Source organism: Eulemur rufifrons, chromosome 4 (assembly GCF_041146395.1).
Source record: "Eulemur rufifrons isolate Redbay chromosome 4, OSU_ERuf_1, whole genome shotgun sequence".
NCBI lineage: Eukaryota > Metazoa > Chordata > Mammalia > Primates > Lemuridae > Eulemur > Eulemur rufifrons.
Genome location: NC_090986.1, coordinates 76,099,474 through 76,118,257, shown reverse-complemented (window position 1 = coordinate 76,118,257; position 18,784 = coordinate 76,099,474). Strand labels below are relative to the sequence as shown.

The following is an 18,784-nucleotide window of genomic DNA, read 5'->3' as shown; positions in this document are numbered from 1 at the left end:
TTTTTTTTTTTTTGAGACAGAGTCTCACTCTGTTGCCCAGGCTAGAGTGAGTGCCGTGGCGTCAGCCTAGCTCACAGCAACCTCAAACTCCTGGGCTCAAGCGATCCTCCTGTCTCAGCCTCCCGAGTAGCTGGGACTACAGGCATGCACCACCATGCCCGGCTAATTTTTTCTATATATATTTTTAGCTGTCCATATAATGTCTTTCTATTTTTAGTAGAGATGGGGTCTCGCTCTTGCTCAGGCTGGTCTCGAACTCCTGAGCTCAAAGGATCCGCCCACCTCGGCCTCCCAGAGTGCTAGGATTACAGGCGCGAGCCACCGCGCCCGGCCTATGTTATTTCTTTTAAGAGTCAAAAATCTAGCTTCGTAACAAGCTTTGATGGGAATGGAATCTGAGCCAGTGAGTTATGTTATTTAAGAATCCAGAGGCCTCAGAGCCTGCTGGGTCCAGGTCCCGTTGACACACACTCGGTAAGGCTGTGTGGTTGTCACTGGCCCTGGAGACTGCCTTCTCTAAGCTCCCTTTGCTGTCCAGCTCCCCATGGAATGGACTTGTTCTTTCTCAAATGGACTTGTTCTTTTCTTGTCCCATTGATAAATTCAGTCTGACACCAAGTCTTACTGGTTTAGGTACTATCCCTCCCTTTAGGGGTTAATTTGCATATCTCTACCCTAACCTTTTATGCGTTGATTATAATCTCAGAGGCTAGTCATATTTACCTTTTCTCTAAATTCTTGGTAGCGGTGGGAGCTGGGAGAAGGCACCTCACTGTTCCTCCTGGGTATGTGTGGGCGCTCTGACAGTAATAAATTTGGGCAGGTGCTTAGAGGAAGGTAGAATCCAGAAAGGTCAAGAAACTTCTTAAGTGATACATTTAATCCGTTTAGGATTAAAAATCAAAGTACTGGCTAATATTCCTTTCTCCTGCACTTACTCTGAGATCTAGAATTTCCCAACATTGCTTCTTTGAGTTAGCATTCCTTCTCCTTGGCCCCATTAATCTCTGTCCTTTCCAATTGCTCATTAGTAATCCAGCTATGGTATGATATTCCCTTATTAACAACAGCCTTTCGGGAAATCTAGACATTTTTTAACTGGTAACTCTTCCCCACAAGCACAAGGGCAGAGGCTCAAATTATACATTTTTAAATTTAGTCATTCTGATTTCCTTTAATACAAGGTATGACTTTGCTCATTTTTCACACACGTAGACACTGAAATGTATTGAAGACTATTACATGTGAAGGATACTTTGTTTTTGACCAGCTATATTACATTTCATTTCAGAAAAGCAGATCATTATACAAAAACGCAAAGGCCCTAGTGTTAATTCTATGTGAAAGAAATAATACTTATTGATTAACTCAAGATCTGGTATCAGTGCTGCCTTAAAGCTATAATAACTGAAATGAAAAACAAAAGGTCAGTCCACCTCTCAAGGGATTTTTCCCCAGAGTGATGTTATGAATCCGGCCAATCTTCATATTAATACTGAAATGAATGCAGCATTCGCAAAAGATGGCCTGAAAACAGCTCTGAAGACATGCTCTGTTGCTGTCTCCTTATGGCTGGTTCATTTTAAAATATAAAAGACAGTGTTTGCTGTCTTTATTTTATTAAGTTTATTAAGACAAAGTTCTACAATGTGGATTTAAACCCTAACCTAAACTCATGGAGCCCTGGGTGAGAAGCAACATTGTTTTGGGGAAGAATGAAAAATTCTCTAACCTCTTTGCGTTTTAGTGTGTATGTATGTCACATTTGGATTTTTTAAATTCATAATAAAAAAGATCTGGATGTTTCCTGAAATACCAGAATCCCACAGATCTCTTATTTAATCCCCTGTGTGGTTCTTTTGTCTAGCTTGGAAAAATATGGCCCTGCTCACAGAGTTGGATTTTTCCCGATCTGTACTGATTTCAGAGCAGGCTAAAAATATAGGAAAGACGAGTTAGGAGTCTTTGGGCTTATGCATATATTTTTTAGTTTGCATATATATGTCTCTTCTTTAACAAAAAGTCAGGTAGGGAAGAGGGAGCTGATAAAAATGCCCAGAACTACAGTAAACTTTATGAACTTGTCCTCAGTACCCCTTGTAGCCAACCAAGACTTCCTGCAGGTGTATCACAGATCAGAGGCAGAAAGTTGGAGGGACATGGGAAGGGCCCATGCGGGGTGGGGGACAGAGGTTCTCGGGAAGCCCTGGGAGCTGATTTGTGTCACTGGTTCTCTTGGCCTTTGCCTGGGGTGCTCTCTTCATATCCTCTTGCTCATTCATCTTCTGCTCTCAGATTAAATCTCCAGGACAGCCTTACCCTGTTGAGTTAGATCATGTTGTTCTGTAATTGCTTCCCCATTCACTGACTCTCTGGGAAACGAGCTCCTTGAAGGCAGAAATGTCCTGCTTGGCACGGTGTCTGTCTGGCACATAGTAGGCAGTCAGTATATATGTGTAATTTTGTATCAGTTTCCCATTTCTGGATTAATTGGGGTGAAAGCACCTCAGATTCACCCAGCATTCAGTTTTCATACTGAATAGGCTATTCTGTTGGTTTCTGCTTTGAAGAGGGGCATAGGTAGCTGATGCCCAAGTGTAGAGTCACATGGGTGACGCCAACCAGGAGAGGCATGTTCACTTCCTATGACCACCAGGTTCACACAGTAGCATCAACCGTCTGAGCAAATAATTCCCATTGACCAAGCACGTTAAAATAACAGAGTGTGGCAGGATTGCTTGGGGCGTGGCCACACATCCAGTTGCTTGAGGTTAATGGAATGATTAGCAGATTGTCTGCTTTGCCAGGCTTCTCTAGCTAGGGGAGGTGAAAGGCAGCACCCTTTTCACCCTGTGAGAAGCCTTAGCGTTGGGAGCCATGTCTACAAAGACGAGTAAGCTTCACTGTGGCAGACCTGCAGGGGTATGTTTAGGGCAAGAAGTGTAGGGGGTGAATTGGATGGTTCATGGGAATAACTCATCGTGCATTCCATCTGTGAGTAAGCTATATATCCCGCTGAAATGAACAGGGAACGCAGAGTGCAAAGGACAGAGGTACATGGCCAAATAAAAGAGGTAGCTAAGAAGATGCAGCTGCTGGTTTAGGGCTTGGATGAATGTTCCCCAGTGTCCATTTCCAGTTAAGCCTGTCATGGAGTAAACAGAAATTTTAGAGGAATGGCCTTCTTAAGGCTTTGCGATTTCTGGACTGTATCACCAGGATAGTTTGGATGGTTAATACTGAGTTCTATTTTTAGCCATCTTGAGTGAAAACAGGAGCTCATGCACTTGGCACCAGTTCGGAATTTTCCACTCATCCCCCATTTAGAGAAGCACTGATCTAACCCTGGGCGGCCTTGCTCATATTTCAGTCATCCTGTGGTGTCATCACCCCGGACCTGGCTTAGGTTGGGGAACGAAGGGGAATGGTGATTTGATATTCTTTCAAAGGGAGTCCCTGGTGTTTGACAAAACCTAAGGGCCTTGCAAGACCATGCTGGACTGTTGAGCCATGATGGATAGAGGGATAACTTTTTGAGACAAGGAGCCATGAGTGGAAGGTTCCTTTAAGTTCACCTCTTGCCTAAGGAACAGTGTTCCTGCAGTCGTAGCTGTTGACTCATTTCATTGCAGGCTAGCGCTACGTCATTCTGGTTTGGCTTGCAGGAAGCAAAAAGTTACTTCCTTGATGCAGAGAATTCATAAATTAGAAGAGTTGATATCATTTCAAAAACAAGCACTTAAGGAAGAAGGGCTGTCGCCAAACTGCCCAGGCTGGCCTCCGCAAGGCAGAGGTGAGCTTTGCCAGCATCTTCAGCAGGAACATATCCAGAGGCCTTCAGAAAGCATCTTTCTAGAGGTCGTTGGGGAAAACTAAATAGGTCCCCTATCAGAAGCTACAGTCCATGTAGGTTATGCTAACATGGGTCCAAATGCTGGAAATGTTTAATACCAACATGGTACCCACACATCAACACCAAGGACAGGCACAGGTAGTTCAGGCTGTGGGGTGGGGTGTGAATGCAACCAGGGACTCTGTTGTTTCATTGCAACAGAGTGGTCAGGAGCTGACTCTGCCTCTCGTCCAGTCACACGTGAAAAGTTTCGTGGTAACAAGTGCTCGGATCCAACCTGAGGATCAGTGAGATTTGAACTTTGATGTTGCACCTATGTAAGCATGAGTAGGAGGGGAGATTCTTGGTGTGCTCATGTTTGATGAAAAGAGTGGATGATGGGTTAAAACCCCTGCCTCTGCCATTTCCTGGTGGGCTGTGCAGGGGCCGGTCACTTCACCCAAGACACCCAGTTTCCTTCTCCGTGAAGGGAAATAAAACCAGGGCCCCCTGGACAGTGTTTGGAGGAGTAAATGAGGTAAGAGGCTTACCTAACACTGTGTCTGGACCACAGAGAGGGTTTGGTAGAGGTCAGCATCAATAACCCTTAGTAATTAGTAAATAACACTTAGCCAGAACTCACCAGAGTTTAAATAATTAGCCAGAACTTACCAGAGTTTAGTCCTTTTCCTTGACATTTTAGCCATCAGATTTGTTGCTTATCTTTGGCAGCCACTTGATGCCTGGAGTTTGAAACTGGTTGGTCTTATAGCCTGAGCTTGTAAAAGGGTCGGGGTGAGGTGAGCAGGGCCAACTTCCATGGCCTCTGCGTCCCACATGGAGAGGGTATGAGGTCTCTAATCTCACTTCTGTTTCCTTCCTACTTCTCTGTCCTTCTCTCCCCACCCTCACCCCTCCTTTTCTTTTCTTGCTTCTTTTCTTTTATTCTCCCACTTTGTTCCTCTCGATCTTATTTGTGTTTCTCCTAAAGCAACAGATGGGTGGGGAGGGCCTGACCACAGGGCAAAGTGATTCTCGTCTGAAGGTCTGCATCAGCAATCTCCTCCTTGGTCAGCCCTGTCCCCGAGCAAGCCTGTCCCCCTCACCAGGCTCCCAGCCTCTCCCCAAATGCCTGATTCTCCCTGTGGCTGGAAAGTGTAGACTGATTTGTTATGATATGGGAGAACCCTCAGGCTTGACACTGTTGACATCCAACAGGGGCCTCTAAAGGGGGCTGAGGGAAATGCTGGCTTTGGGTTAGAAAGTAGAGTTTGTTATTTTTGTGAGGTTCTGGTTGTTCACTGCCTGGCCTGGTCTAAGTTTTTGCAATTCTCGTCGCTCTGAGAGTGAGCACTGTAGTGATGCTATTTCTGGACTGATAAGAGCAGTATTTCAATACTGTGGCTGTGATTAGGAATTGGAGGACATGAGTGTTCAGAATTATCCCTGATAATGGAAATAAGTTAGTATTTCTACTAGTTTAAGGTTATTTTAAGGTAAATACTGAAATTAACCCTCTTCAAAATACCAGATTTTCTTAACCTATAGTAACAAGGTCATTGTCAGCTGGCCATATTGTGCTATTGTTAAAACAAGCATACAATCCCTGTGATCTGTCTGTTTAGGACACGTTCCTTGTTCTGGGTTCCCCAGTCTTTTAATCAAATCAAAACTTAGAATAAAATCAAGGCAGATCAGGAAGGTACTTTAAAAAAAAACAGAGTGTAAGACTCATATGGAAATTCTAAACATATTTAGATAATTAATATGGAAAAGCACCTAAATTAGATAATTAATATGGTAAAGCTACTAAATTGGGTAGCTTATGTGTAGGATGCTATCCAGTTGCAAATGAAATGAAAGGAAACAACAGAACTATAACAACCAACATTTGTATGAGCTTGCTAAGTGCTGAACACTATTCTAACTACATCACATATATTAATTTATTTAACCCTCATGATAATTTTGTGCAGTGGACATGACATCGAGGTAACATCATTTCATGATTGAGAAAATATACATTCTCAAGTGTAATTGCTAGCCTTGAAATTCAAGGAAAGCAAGGATGCTGTGGGCTGGGAAGGAGAGAGCTTCATGGATGAGATGGGGAGGGGATTGGTCTGTTGGGTCTATCTTAGTCTGTTCAAGCTGCTATCACAAAATACCATAATGGGGTAGCTTATAAACAATGGAACTTATTTATCACATTTCTGGAGGTAGGGATGTCCAAGATCTAGGCTCCAGAAAATTCAGTGTCTGGGGAGGACCATTTTTTCATAGATGGCACCTTCTGGCTGTACCTTCACGTGTTGGAAGGGGCCAGGCAGCTCTCTGGGGTCCCTATTATAATGCACTGATCCCTTTCATGAGGGCTCATGACCTAATCACCTCCCAAAGTCTTCACCTCCTAATATTATCACCTTGAGGGTTAGGATTTCAACATATGAATTTTGCAGGAACACAAACATTCAGACCATAGCAGCGTCCATTGTCTTTCAAAGGATGGATCCATGGCTTCATTTTCTTAAGAGAACCATTGGCTAATAATTGTTGATGCCTGTGACTACCATAGCTCTGTTTTGGCATTATGAATATTATGGCATTGCTTAGCAAATGCCCTTTGAATAACCTGGGACCCTCCTATAAACCCAAAGCAGCACACTGGTTTTCCACGTCTAAATGCAGCAGATTCAGGAACGAGAATGTGAGAACTGCCTAGTCACTTTCAGCACAGGGTCTTCAGAGGCCTGAAACCAAAGGTAAAAGTAGTTAATAAAAAAGAACATTCACAAGGCCCAGGTGATATTCATGCCAAGTGTTTGGTCCACTTTTTAGCCAAAAATTCCCTCTCTGGAAATGTTTGCTTTGGAATACCTTCTACAGAATGACAGAGATTTTCTTTGGAGACCTGTATTTTGGTATCTCTCCAATGAAGAGAATTTATGTGGCATTTCTTTCCTAGTTATTATTAGTAATAAAATTATAACAAACTGTTTATGGTGACTCAATAACCCAGACTACAAAGTCAGCATATCTTCAACTGCTTCTCTACTTTATGTCACAGAACGTATTGGGTTTGAAAACAACTTAGCAGTCATTTATTGTAGTTACACATGGCATTTTTTGCACTCCATGATACTTCAAGTCTGAGATTTCCTCTTTTTCCTTCTGTTGATGCTGATAGTGGAACAAAAAATTTGGAAACCTTAAGTGTTGCTGTTGGTCTTATTACAAAGAGAAATGTTTCATGTGAAGTCTTCTGCTCTGATCTTTGGTATCCATTAGGGAGCTAACCATGTATGGACAAAAGGGTAAGTTGAAGGGACAGCTGGTAAAGCAAGCATTTGCCCCTCAGAGAAATATAGCACAGACTTTTTTATGGTCAAAAATCTCACAATAGTGATAATAATTAACAGGGCACAATAATATATGACAGTAGATTGATGTGTGGGACATAAACATGCAAAAAAATCATTGCAAGATGATTTACAAGAGTGTAATCTAGAGAAAAGCACAACCACGGGTATTATGACTATTATCTCGCAAGCTGTGCCATTTGAATGTGATACAAATGAATGAGTCAGACTTGGCTTTGTAAGTTTTTTATGCTTATACAATGAGAAAATTATCTCCTTAAGGGCTGGACTTATAAATATTTGTTTAATATGATTCATTAATTAAACATGTGAAAGTGCTTATCTAGCATAAAACTAGGGGACTGTCGGTATTCGTTTTGTTTTTTCAGAATGAAAGTGCCCTTGTGAAAGAAAAAGAGCTGTCAATCGAACTTGCAAACATCAGGGATGAAGTTGGTAAGTAGGGCATTGAAAACGAGGAGCATAAAGAATGTCTTTTCCTGATTCCTGTGAATGTGTAACAAAAGCAATTACGTCTCCTGCACTAAGCCAGAGCCAACCTGCCTGGATGAATGAAGCATCCTACCCAGCACAGCGGTAGGCTGCAGTAGCCCTAGCAGGGAGCCGTAATTTGTACGTCTCTGTTGTTATAAAGATAGCTCCGTGGCAGTGCACAGGGGAGCTCATCAGGCCTTGACTCTGCTGTTCGCAGACGGCAGCACATGCATCAGTCTTCATCCAGCTAAGCCCCCTCCTATATATAGCAGGAGGTGCTGTTTGTAAGATGCAGGTGTTCCATGGCTTCCTACCACTGTACACCCCGCCCTGAAACACTCAGTGATCTAGAACAAGGTCAAAAACCACAAATCTGGTCAGAATAAAAATCTGAGGGTTCCTGTTGAAATTCCTAGTGGCTGATGGGACGTTCTAGTTCAGTCTGAACCATAGAGACCTTACACATAAAGGATGATCTCTGGCCCCTGGGGATGTAATGAGAGACAGGCTTTCACTCTAGGCCAACATGGTGTTTGCCATGTTCTCATTTTTCAGTCCCATTTTCTCTCTGGACCGTCTGTTACTCAGTTTCTCCAGGAATCAGTCAGCAAAGGTGAAATAAACATGGCCTGCTAATCCTCTCTTGGCCAGTGAGCTTTCTCCTCCATCTAGGGTGGTCCTGAGAGCAGCCCGCCACGTGCAGGTGTGGCTTCCCCCACCAGCGAAGGGACTTGAGCAGTCCCCGCCTCCCTTGGCAGGCGGCCAGCCACGCAGACAGGTGGGAGGCCAGGCTTCCCCGGGACCGCAGGCCCTCAGGTCAGGTGTGCCACAGTCAGGCTAGTGAGTTCCAAGCAGAGCTTTCCTCGGTCTTTTTTCCCCCTATATCCCTTTAAGAAAAATATGTTTTCCTCCCCTGTGAGGTTTATGACTTCTTTTGTCATTGACATAGGTCAGCAGTGGTCTCCTCCCCTCTAAGGAGAGCGGGCCCTGTGGGAAAGCCACAGATAACAGGGCCCGTCCCAGCCTCACCTGCTTGTGATCCAGATCAGCAGGACTCTGCCACGGCTGCTGGGGCATCTACACTCAGCCACCCCACGGGCAAGCCCAGGGGATTAACCCAGGTGTAGGCGTCCCCGAGTGAGGCTGGCCAGGAAAGGCAGACTGTGAGGAGGGGTCCTGGGAACCCAGGCCGTGAGAGCAGGGTCTGAGCCCGCAGGGAGGAGAGCAGGGAGGAGAGCAACCCCTACTTTTTTCTGAAGGGAAGCCCTGGGCAAGGGATGCTGAGCCTGCCCGGTGCGGGGGGACTATTCCCCGTTCCTCTCTGAGGAACATTTGCCACCCCTCCACCACTGGAGCCACTGGTTCCCCATGTGGGCTGTCCTGTGTGTGTGCACACTGTATATGCACACACACACTGGCACACGTGTGTGCACACACATGCACACACACACACACACACAGTGAGGGAGTCCTCATTGATGACTCCCTGTGGTCTCTTCAAAAGGACATTCCTCCCCCTTCTCTGCTGATAGAGACTATCTTTTCAAAGAGGAGTTCCTCCTTCCTCAGCTGATTAGCCGCAAAGCCCCGCCCTCTCCAGCCCCCCCTTCTGGGGCCCTGCTCTCCATTCCATGGGATCCAGTGGCCTTTCCTTCCCAGTGAAGCTGCAAAAGAACAAGTCGGTCTGTGCTGACCTTCAGGTCAATTTCCAGGGCACATGGGGGTGGGGACAGCTGTGAGTCCTGTTTCCCTTCTGGAATCACGCCCCTCCACCTTGTGAAGGTAGAGACCTCCGTGATGCCCCCGTGGCACCGTGTGAGCAGCTCAGAGACAGGGGGTGGAGGTCCCAAAACTCTTCCTTCACAGTCACCCCGTTGTCTCAGTTTTCTTTCACAGTCTCAAGGCCAAATAAATTCCTCACAGCAATATTTATTAAGTAGGTAGGTTTGAGCAACTTAAGTTTGTATGTCCTAACAACTGTGTGGCCATTTGAAAAACCAACATAAGTTGAAAGAAAAAGAATAATATTTTTGTTCATTCTTATGGAACCATGATTACTTGCTAATGGTGGTGTGGCCTGCTAGGCCCTGCACAACTCCTCCAACCTGGGAATCAGATTGGATAATGCCACCCTCACGTCTGGTTTCACGTTGATTTTCACTCCATACTTTTTATCGCAGCAACAGCCAAAACCTCGGCTTCCCCAAAGATATCATCCAAAGGAATAAAGCATGAGCTAACGTTGAGCTAATGTCAAAACTGTGAACTCTAACAAACTAGGAGTCCACGTGGTGTCCAGAGATCCAACACTGATGTGTGTCCCTCGGAATTATAAAACCCAGCAGTGGCCCTCGGACTTTGCTACAGCGGCTCAGGGTGCCTCGGCACACAGTTTGGAAACCACAGGCTTAGGGACATTTCTCTGCTCTTGGTGGCTGAGAGACTCAAGTGTGAGGATGGGTGGGTCTTCAGAGACTCAGGAACCAAAAGTTGCTCATGAGTAATGGCTCATCCAAAAAAGTATACAGTATTACCGCATGTGATTTATACTTCCTGCTACCTTTTCTTCCTCCTTTACCAAGATATGTTGGTCTTAATTTAAGAAGTGATAGAAAAACGTTGAATTAACATATTTTCTCCACATTTTCAATTTGAGGGATATCAAATCTATAGCTCCGAAATATTATAAGCCAATCTCTGAGAATATTTCTCCATGAAATGGATGAATTTTTAGGTGGTTCCAGGACCTGACGGTTCCAAGCTTGGGCTTTAGGTTCAGGTAGGGCAGGTTGGTTGACATCTCTGTCCCTCGGGTTCCCCTTCACAAAATGGAAAGTCACAGAAGACAATGCTGATGAAGCACAAAGTAAAGGTGACTCTATTAGGTGTGCAGCACCTTGAATCTAAAGGCAGATGACAAAATTTTCCACTCTGGGGGAACTCCTCCTCAGAGAGATGTCTGCACCCCCGGGGGCAAGCTTTGCAGCTGGGGACCCTGTGCATCCTGGTAATGCTGGGTTGGGTGTGCCAAGTCCAATGCCACTTCCCTCTGTGCTTTCCTGAAATTTCTAAATGCAGCAGGTGCTACACAAGGACCACATTGGGTTTGTGGTTTAAGTTTTCTTTGATTTCTGTGTTAGTGCTAAGAATAGAACAAGGATTATCTGCCAAAGGAAAAAGCTACCAGAGGGAGAGCAGAGGGGCAGCACCTGGCCAGCCTGGCCAGCCTTCGTCCCTTGTGGGCATGTTAGCAGCAAGTACCCAATCCGTGGTGGAGATTGCATTTGTGAGAGAAGGAAGATGAGGGGTTGTGGGATCAACTGTCAACTCTAAAGCCCTTAACTTCTGGAGTCTGCTCTCTAACACACCTGCAGGGCCTTCCCCTGAAGGGAGAGGAGAATTAAGTACAGAAGTCCGACTTATGAGCAGTCCATGTAGAGAGCATGCGGCCAGTCCTATGGCATCACCATTGGCCCTGTCCTTTTTCAGACTTCTCGTCAGCTGCATCTGATGGGAGCTGGAGGTGGCGGTGTGGGGACATGTGGGGGACATGGAATTTCTAAAGGCTGTGAGTTCAGACATAGACGAAGGGAAGAAGGTGCAAAACGTCAGAACAGTTCAGGCGCATTTATTGCAGATAAATTATTTGTGTATTGGCTGGCCTGTCCCCCAAATCTAAAAATTGCTGCTTAAACTTTTTCATTAAACTACTGCCCTAAATTCTACCAATATCTGCTAATAAGTACTCATCAGTTGTTCACACTTTTGGGGTGAACAAATGCTATCTGAAACTTTCAGCATTTAGTGAGGGTTCTCAGCCCTGATGCACATATTAGAACCACCTGCAGTGTTACTGTAGGCAGCAGAATCAAAATATTTGAGGGTGAGACCTAGGCATTTTTTAAAAAGTGAATGTAATGTGTTTGTTAAGTACAGTGACATTTGAGGGCCAATGAACTACACTGAAGTCGTGGGGGCTTTGATTTGGGTCAGGGACGAGATGGGGGCAGTAGGGAATCTGGGGTAGACAAGGGAGGGTGAGGTACCATAGGTGAGGGCTCCGGGCAGCAAGAGGGGCCAAGGGAGAGAGGCACAGACAGATGCTGGGGACAGGGTTCAGAAAAGGAAGATGCAAGAGACAAATTCCACCTGCTTGGAGATGACACAGGGGGCTGCCCTGGCTGCTGGAAACTGGGAGAGGAAAACCCCTTCTTCCCCCTCCTCCCATCAGGCTGGGCGGTCAGGCTTCTGAGGCAGCTACTTTCGGGGTTGGCTGGTCTTTCGGGAGACGACCACAGAACGTAACCCCACGGTGCGTTTGCTGACACTTCACGTTTACAGTGCCTTCCCACTTGTGACATCTCTGGTGGAACCACGACAGAATCTTCTAGAAGGCTGTGGATTGAATAGCACCCTCTACCAGAGACTTCAGTAAGTGTCATCATCGCACACTAACTGAGAATCCCTGCTAGTTTCTTTAAGTAGGAATTTCCTGGCATTTGATTTACAAGTAAACTTTGCAAACATGGCTAGTGAGTGCTGTTTTCCGACACCAGATGTGTGGGGGATGTTTGCACACCAACAGCCAATGCGTCCACACTAGCAGGGTGTCTGGTGATTCACTTTAATGCTGACACTATCCAGAGTTATGCAGACTCCGGAAGTTCAGGGCTGTGTCCCACAAGGCGACCCCCACTTCTGACACCAGTCGTAAATCCCAGGGGCCAGCCATAGCTCTGACCACCGGCCATAACTCAGGGGTTCCCACAAGCCCCTCCTCCTCAGCTTTGATGATCTGCCAGGATGACACACAGGGCAAGGTCTATGGGGACTCAGAGGGAACAGACCTTCCATCCCTCTCTGGGGGCACCACCTGCCCAGCACCTTGGTGTACTCACCAACCAGGAAGCTCTGAATCCAGTTGTTCAAGAGTTTTTACAACCTATCCCCAGCCTCCCCTCTTCTCACTGGAAGTCAGTCGGGGGTGAGGTGGGGGCCAAAAGTTCCAACCCTCCAATCACTTAGTCTTTCTGGTCACCATCCCTATCCTGAGGCCAAGTAGTGACCCCACCCTAAGTCACCATCAGCATAAACCCAGGTGTGATTGAGAGGGGCTCTTTAGGAATAACAAAAGTTACTCCTATCACTCAGGAAATTCCAAGGGTTTTAGAGGGACAAAGACTGAATATGTTATTACACCACCCCCTGACTAGGTGCTGCAGTTATGGAGGCTCTGAGCACCTTCAATGTAGCAGACTTGTAGCATTTTAGAGCTGGTGCAGATCTGAGAGACCGTAGCCTAGCCATTGCATTTTAGGGATCAGTCAGCAGACTCGTTCAAAGGTCTTGGCTGGGACATCTGCAAAAAGCACCATGAAGAAAAACTTAGTTCTCCTTAATCTCAGTCTGTTCATTTATTCAACAGATATTTATTGAGCACCTTCCTTTTGCCAAGCCTTGGCCAGGCAGGGTCACCATGGATGGTGGAGTAGGTTATACCCTGTAGTGGGGCACCCCTCTGAGTGGGGACTGAAATGCATCCACTTTGGAGCCACTCACCAAGCCCCATGCCCTGGCATGGGACTGCTGCCACTCAGAGGAAGGGGTACTTTTTTCCTAAATTGCACAAAGGCCAGCTTGAGCTAGTGCAGACTCTGTGGTGCTTAAGACTCAGCTTATCTCAAGAAGTTCAGAGTCAAATGTTCCTTGGAGGAGGTACGATCTGTGATGGGCCTTGTATGCTGATGAGGATGTAGACAGAGGCATGTGCGCAGGGACAGAGAGCACAGTTACCCAGGTCCCACTAAGGCCTGCTGCCCCCCGGGAAGCTACCCTGGACCAGGCACTGCCCATTCTGCACACCTAAGGAAACAAAGACGTTTCCCCATTCCTCTTTCCACATATCAATGTCTTCACACTTGTCGTTTCATAGCATAAAACATTCCATAGTGCTGATGAATCAGAATAAGCTCCTCTATTTGAGTATTGGGAATTTTACCATTTTTTGCCGTTATGCAATGAGTGTAGTGTTTGCAAATTAGTTTTTTTCTCTTGCATTGGTATTTTCTTGGGAATATATTCTTCAATGTACAGACCAATAACTTTGATAGGATTTCACATTTGTTCCAAATTTATCTGTATGTCAAATGTCCTTAATATTTATTCTGTAAATCAAGACATAAGATTATTGTGGATTTAATCTCAGTGTTGCCAGGGTTGCCTTATAAAGAGGAAATTAAATCTCTCTTTCTCCCTCTCATACACACACACCCCGCTGAGAAGAGATACATAGTATCTGACTATATGTATCAGGGTGTAGTTTGGGATGGAGCCTTTTGTGGTCCAAGAGTAGAGTTCCTATGGGGTGGCTGAATTTGCCCTTATCTATGTTACCTTAGACAGGTTGAGCATCCCCAATCTGAAAATGCAGAACTCGAAATGCTCCAAAATTCGAAACTGAGTGCCGACATGATGGTCAAAGGGGATGCTCCTCGGAATATTTCAGATTTTGGATTTTTGGATTTTTGTATTTGGGATGTTCAGCCAGTAAGTATAACGCAAATATTCCAAAAGCTGAAAAAGCTGAAATCTGAAACACTTCCGGTCCCAAGCATTTCAGATAAAGGATACTTAACCCCCAGAGACAGGGCTTTCTTTCAAAAATGAAATCAGATCAAGTTAGAATTTTAAGAGTTTATTGTGCATACACACGAAAGAATAGTTCATGAACTAGGAAACCTCAAACCGAAAAATGGCACAAAGTCTCACTTGCTTCTACCCAGCAAGTCACAGTACAGTTAATAGAATATGAAGGGGGAAATATTTTGTCTTTTTTGTGGTTGTCACATATTTTTTTTTAAGGCAAAAAGAGCTGTTTAAGCTGATTTGTCATAGCTGATTGGTTTAATTTCATTGAATCATGCTGATAAGGACAAAAGGCTTATGTGTGTGTGTTGCTCAGGGTTAGGGTTAGCTGTTTGGGGAAATCAGGGTGAACTTAAGTTAGGTTATGCAGCTACAGGCAGTTGGCCTTGGAGCATCTAAGCTTTGGCCTCCACTTTTACTTATTTTTTTAACACTAGTCATCCTCCTAAGAGCGAATCCTTAAATCACTCTCCAGGATGGATGGTTCTTGCCTTGTCTTTGGAGTTGTCCATAATTGGGTCTGTCCTTGGAAAAGCCTTCCCCAAGGGAAGGGGATGAAAGGGCATTTTAGATCCCCAGGAAACCCAGATCCAGTACCACATCCAGGGAAGGGGGAGCAAATAGGCTAGAAATAGATTTAGTATTTGATTTGATTTTTTAAATCACATTTAAAAATTTTTCTAGAGAATGTAGTTTTGAAAATCTGACCCTGGAGTGCCATGCTCCAAAGTTAGAAGTTGAATATTGAATATTTGAAAGGGCACGCTTACATGTGTAAGCACTGAAACAGATTTATAAGACGTTCTTCCTAGAAGCACATTAGTTCCTTTGGAGACCGTATGCCTCGAGTTTTGTTTACTGCCGTCAGGATGTTCACAGTTCTCTCTCTAGCAAAGCTGAAAGAGAGGATGATATCATGGTCTTATCATTACTGCATTGTTAGAAAACCTGAACCTTAAAAATCAACATCAATTAGATAAACTCTCCCAGACAGAAAACATGCAATGCAGCAGCTAGGTACAGTGGAGCCTTCTGGCTGGCACTCTGAGTGCTAGACCCTGATGTTCTACCAGCCAGACTGGAAGTCCTGTTTGAAATGTACATGCAGACCGGAGCAGGATAGAAGCTGAGCCCACTACAAACCTCCCACCAGGTCTTTCCTGGGACTACTCAGAGCTGTGACTATCTGAATGTTGTGTGAAAGTGGCTCTTATCTCTGAAGTTCTCAATCTCCCCCTCCTCTCCTCTGCCCACCCCCATCCCCAAGGCTGCCATTGCTTCTGTGCCTTTCTCCCAGCCCCCTCCTCTCTCAAGCTCCTTATGGCCTCTGTTCTAGCTGTGCCCCCACACACACCAAGCCAGGCCCACAGGTTTTTATCTTCCTACCAGCTTCAGACTTAAGATGAACTTTGGGTTTTTTTAACTGTACTGAACACTTTTAAAAACACCAAAGATGAAATATAGATTCAAAACAGACAGCTGTATTTAACAAAGCAATCTTTCTAGCGAAGTTTCTCAGGTATTGTACAGAAATCTAGATGATTAAATCCACATTTTGAATAACATCAGCTTATTGAAATACAGCAAAAAAAAAAACTTGAATGTTTTCTATAGTACCAAATAAGGAGATAATTAAATAATTTTAAGAGCTTTAATATAAATGTATGGTAGAAATCTAAGTTTGTGGCAGTCAGCACTGAATTATTAAGTTCTTAAGTTACTAACTAGCCTGCATTTTTCAATTTACTCTCATTTATAACTAGCAACCCACACATGCACACACATCCGGTGGAAATTATTTGTGAGATGATTTTACCTTTCACAGTTATGCATAAAAATTGTCTTCTGATTTTATGATCATAATCCCTATATTTACAAAGGGTTTAGTACCTACCAAGCTCTGCTGCATGACATGATTTATTCAAAAAACTCAATAAAGTAGGTGTTGGTGTCTTTATTCTATAGATAAGGAAATTGAGGGTCAGAAAGCTTAAGTGCTTTCCTGACAGCAGACAACTGTGTGGGAGACAGTTGGGTCTTGAGTTCTTCCCACATATAGTCAACCATGGCATTCCTACCTTGGCCACCAAATAGGCTTTCTTCCAATTTTTAGTTTGGTAACTTGAAAAGTCAGATAAGCAAAATAAAATAGTTTTCTCCTAATTCTATATGACTTCCATACAAAACTGAACAGATGCCAGTATGAATCTGTCCAAACATGGATTTTAACCCAGTGCAGTGTTAATGGGTCCTAGACTACATCCATTAGGATTGGATTCAGACATGAGTAACACAATCCCAAAACAAGGCAGCTTTTCCTTTCTGTCTTACATAGCGTCAGGAGGTGAGCACAGAGGGGCGGCTCAGCCCCCCACCCATCCTCTGGAAACTCAGGCTCTTTACAGCTCTCTGTCCTACTCCCCATCCCCCACAGTAGAGGAACATGAGGCCTCCTCCTCATGGTCTCATGTGGCGGTTGGTGCTACAGTCATCACATCTGTATTCCAGCTAGGAGGCTGGAGGAAGACATGAACCAGGCAGCAGAGAGAGTGGGCCAGCTCTCTTTAGGGGAAACTTTCCAGGAGCTGCACTTAACTTTGTATCTCATTGGCCCGAACTAAGTCACAAGGCAAATTTAGCCACAGGAGAGATTGGGAAATGTGCTTTTTGTTCTTGGTGACCTTGCCCAGGTATTATTTTATTACTGTGGACGAAGGAGAGAATGTGTACCAGCAGCCCACGCAATAGGGCCTCGATTGCCTTGACAATAAGATGAGGATGATATCCTGTCACACAGGGAGGGTGAAAGCAGAGGACCTACCAGAGTGTTTAGAGGAATAGTGGGGCTCAGTATGTGTTAGTTCCTTTAAATATCAGGTTAGATTCTGCTGTTTTGCTCCCTCTTTAAGCTTTAAAAAAGCTGAGTCAAAATACAGAAACCAAGAATGCAACTTAGAAAAAATAACCAACCTTGGGATCACAAAAAGAATGCACATTTTTTGATTTGTAAAAATATCTCTTCTAAGCACACCAATGAAAAGCCAGAGTTTGTCAGACTGGATAAAAAAGCAAGACTCAGCTATGTGCTGCCTAAAAGAAACCCACTTTAAATATAAAGGAATAAATAAGTTCAAATTAAAAGGACTATAACAGAATTAGTCTATAAATCAATAACATGATAATATCTGAAAAAAACTCCAAACATTTGGAAATTAAACAACATACTTCTAAATAAAACATGGGTCAAAGAAGGGACCCACAGGATAAATTAGAAAATATGTTGAATTGAATGAAAACACCACATATCAAAAATCTGTGGTATACAAAATTCCCTCTGATAGGCAGAGTTGAATCTTCTCAATTTACCCAACAAAATTTGGGGAGGCACCCAGAATATGTACCAAGCATTTTCCTAGGTAATATGATGGTGAAGTGAGGAGTTTTATTTGAAAGGTTTTGATTTAGTAGGTTTGGTCTACTGTCAGAAATTTGAGTGTAACAATATAGCTTCAAATATACCAATTTCCTTACAAAATAGAACACCCAGCATGACTAAATCTAGGAATCACCTGCCCCTCTTGTAGGGAAGTGAGATCCATTCTGAGCTGGGAAGAATTTAAACCAGTGATGTCAACTGCCATGATTAGATTTTAGTCCAGTAAATATGATTTTCTAAAGTCATTTTAGTTTCTATTCCAAACAGGTGCTAACCCATGTACAGTTAATATTAAAACTGCAGACTTCCTTAAATGTACCAGAGATTGGGTTTGGTTGCCATGGAAAATACATTATCAGCCTCAATTTCACAAAACTGTTACACTTTCTCTGAGATAATGATTTATTCCAGTTGGCAGCAACACATTTTTTGATTTTTGTAAAATTCTTTTACACCTATATACATAATGCTTTTTAATTATTTTATGTGGGGGTGTTTGTTTTATAATCCTTTAAAATATTTCCCCTTTTATGAGTAGCGATAATGTTTTCTGATATATGTTAATATTACTAGTTTAAAATCTACAGGTTCAATCTTTAACTAACCTGAACTGTCTGGCTAGAATAGCTCAGATACCCAGGGCTGCTGCTAAACCACCTTGGGGACAAGCAGCTTCTCAAAATGCAGAGTCAGCTGCCTCCATGATTTGAGGCTCCATAAATCTAATATTTATATCGTGGTGTATAGTTTACAAAGCTCTTTCACATATATTATTTCATTTGATCCTGACAACAACAGCAGGAGATAGGTAAGGTGGATTATTTTAACAGTAAATAAATCATGGCTATAGAGAGTAGAAGCAAACCCCAAATCTCATACCTGTTAAGAATAACAGAGCTGTGTTCTTATCTCTTTCCACAATAACCATACCAGGCTGGCTTCATGTTGTAAGATCTAAATTGGTGTCTGGGGGAAGATAATAAATGGCAAGGAAAATATATGGCATGTTATAGATTT

The 18,784-nt window shown here is 43.9% G+C and overlaps 1 protein-coding gene across 2 annotated transcripts in view; it reads left to right on the top strand.

Annotated features, from left to right (window-relative positions):
• Nucleotides 1-18,784, top strand: part of MTUS2 (microtubule associated scaffold protein 2) — a 301,278-nt gene that overhangs the window by 237,094 nt on the left and 45,400 nt on the right. For both annotated transcript variants that reach the window (XM_069467396.1, XM_069467395.1), the window contains one exon: nucleotides 7,581-7,647. In XM_069467396.1, coding sequence (XP_069323497.1) covers nucleotides 7,581-7,647 — 67 coding nt within the window. The remainder of the gene's footprint in view (nucleotides 1-7,580; nucleotides 7,648-18,784) is intronic.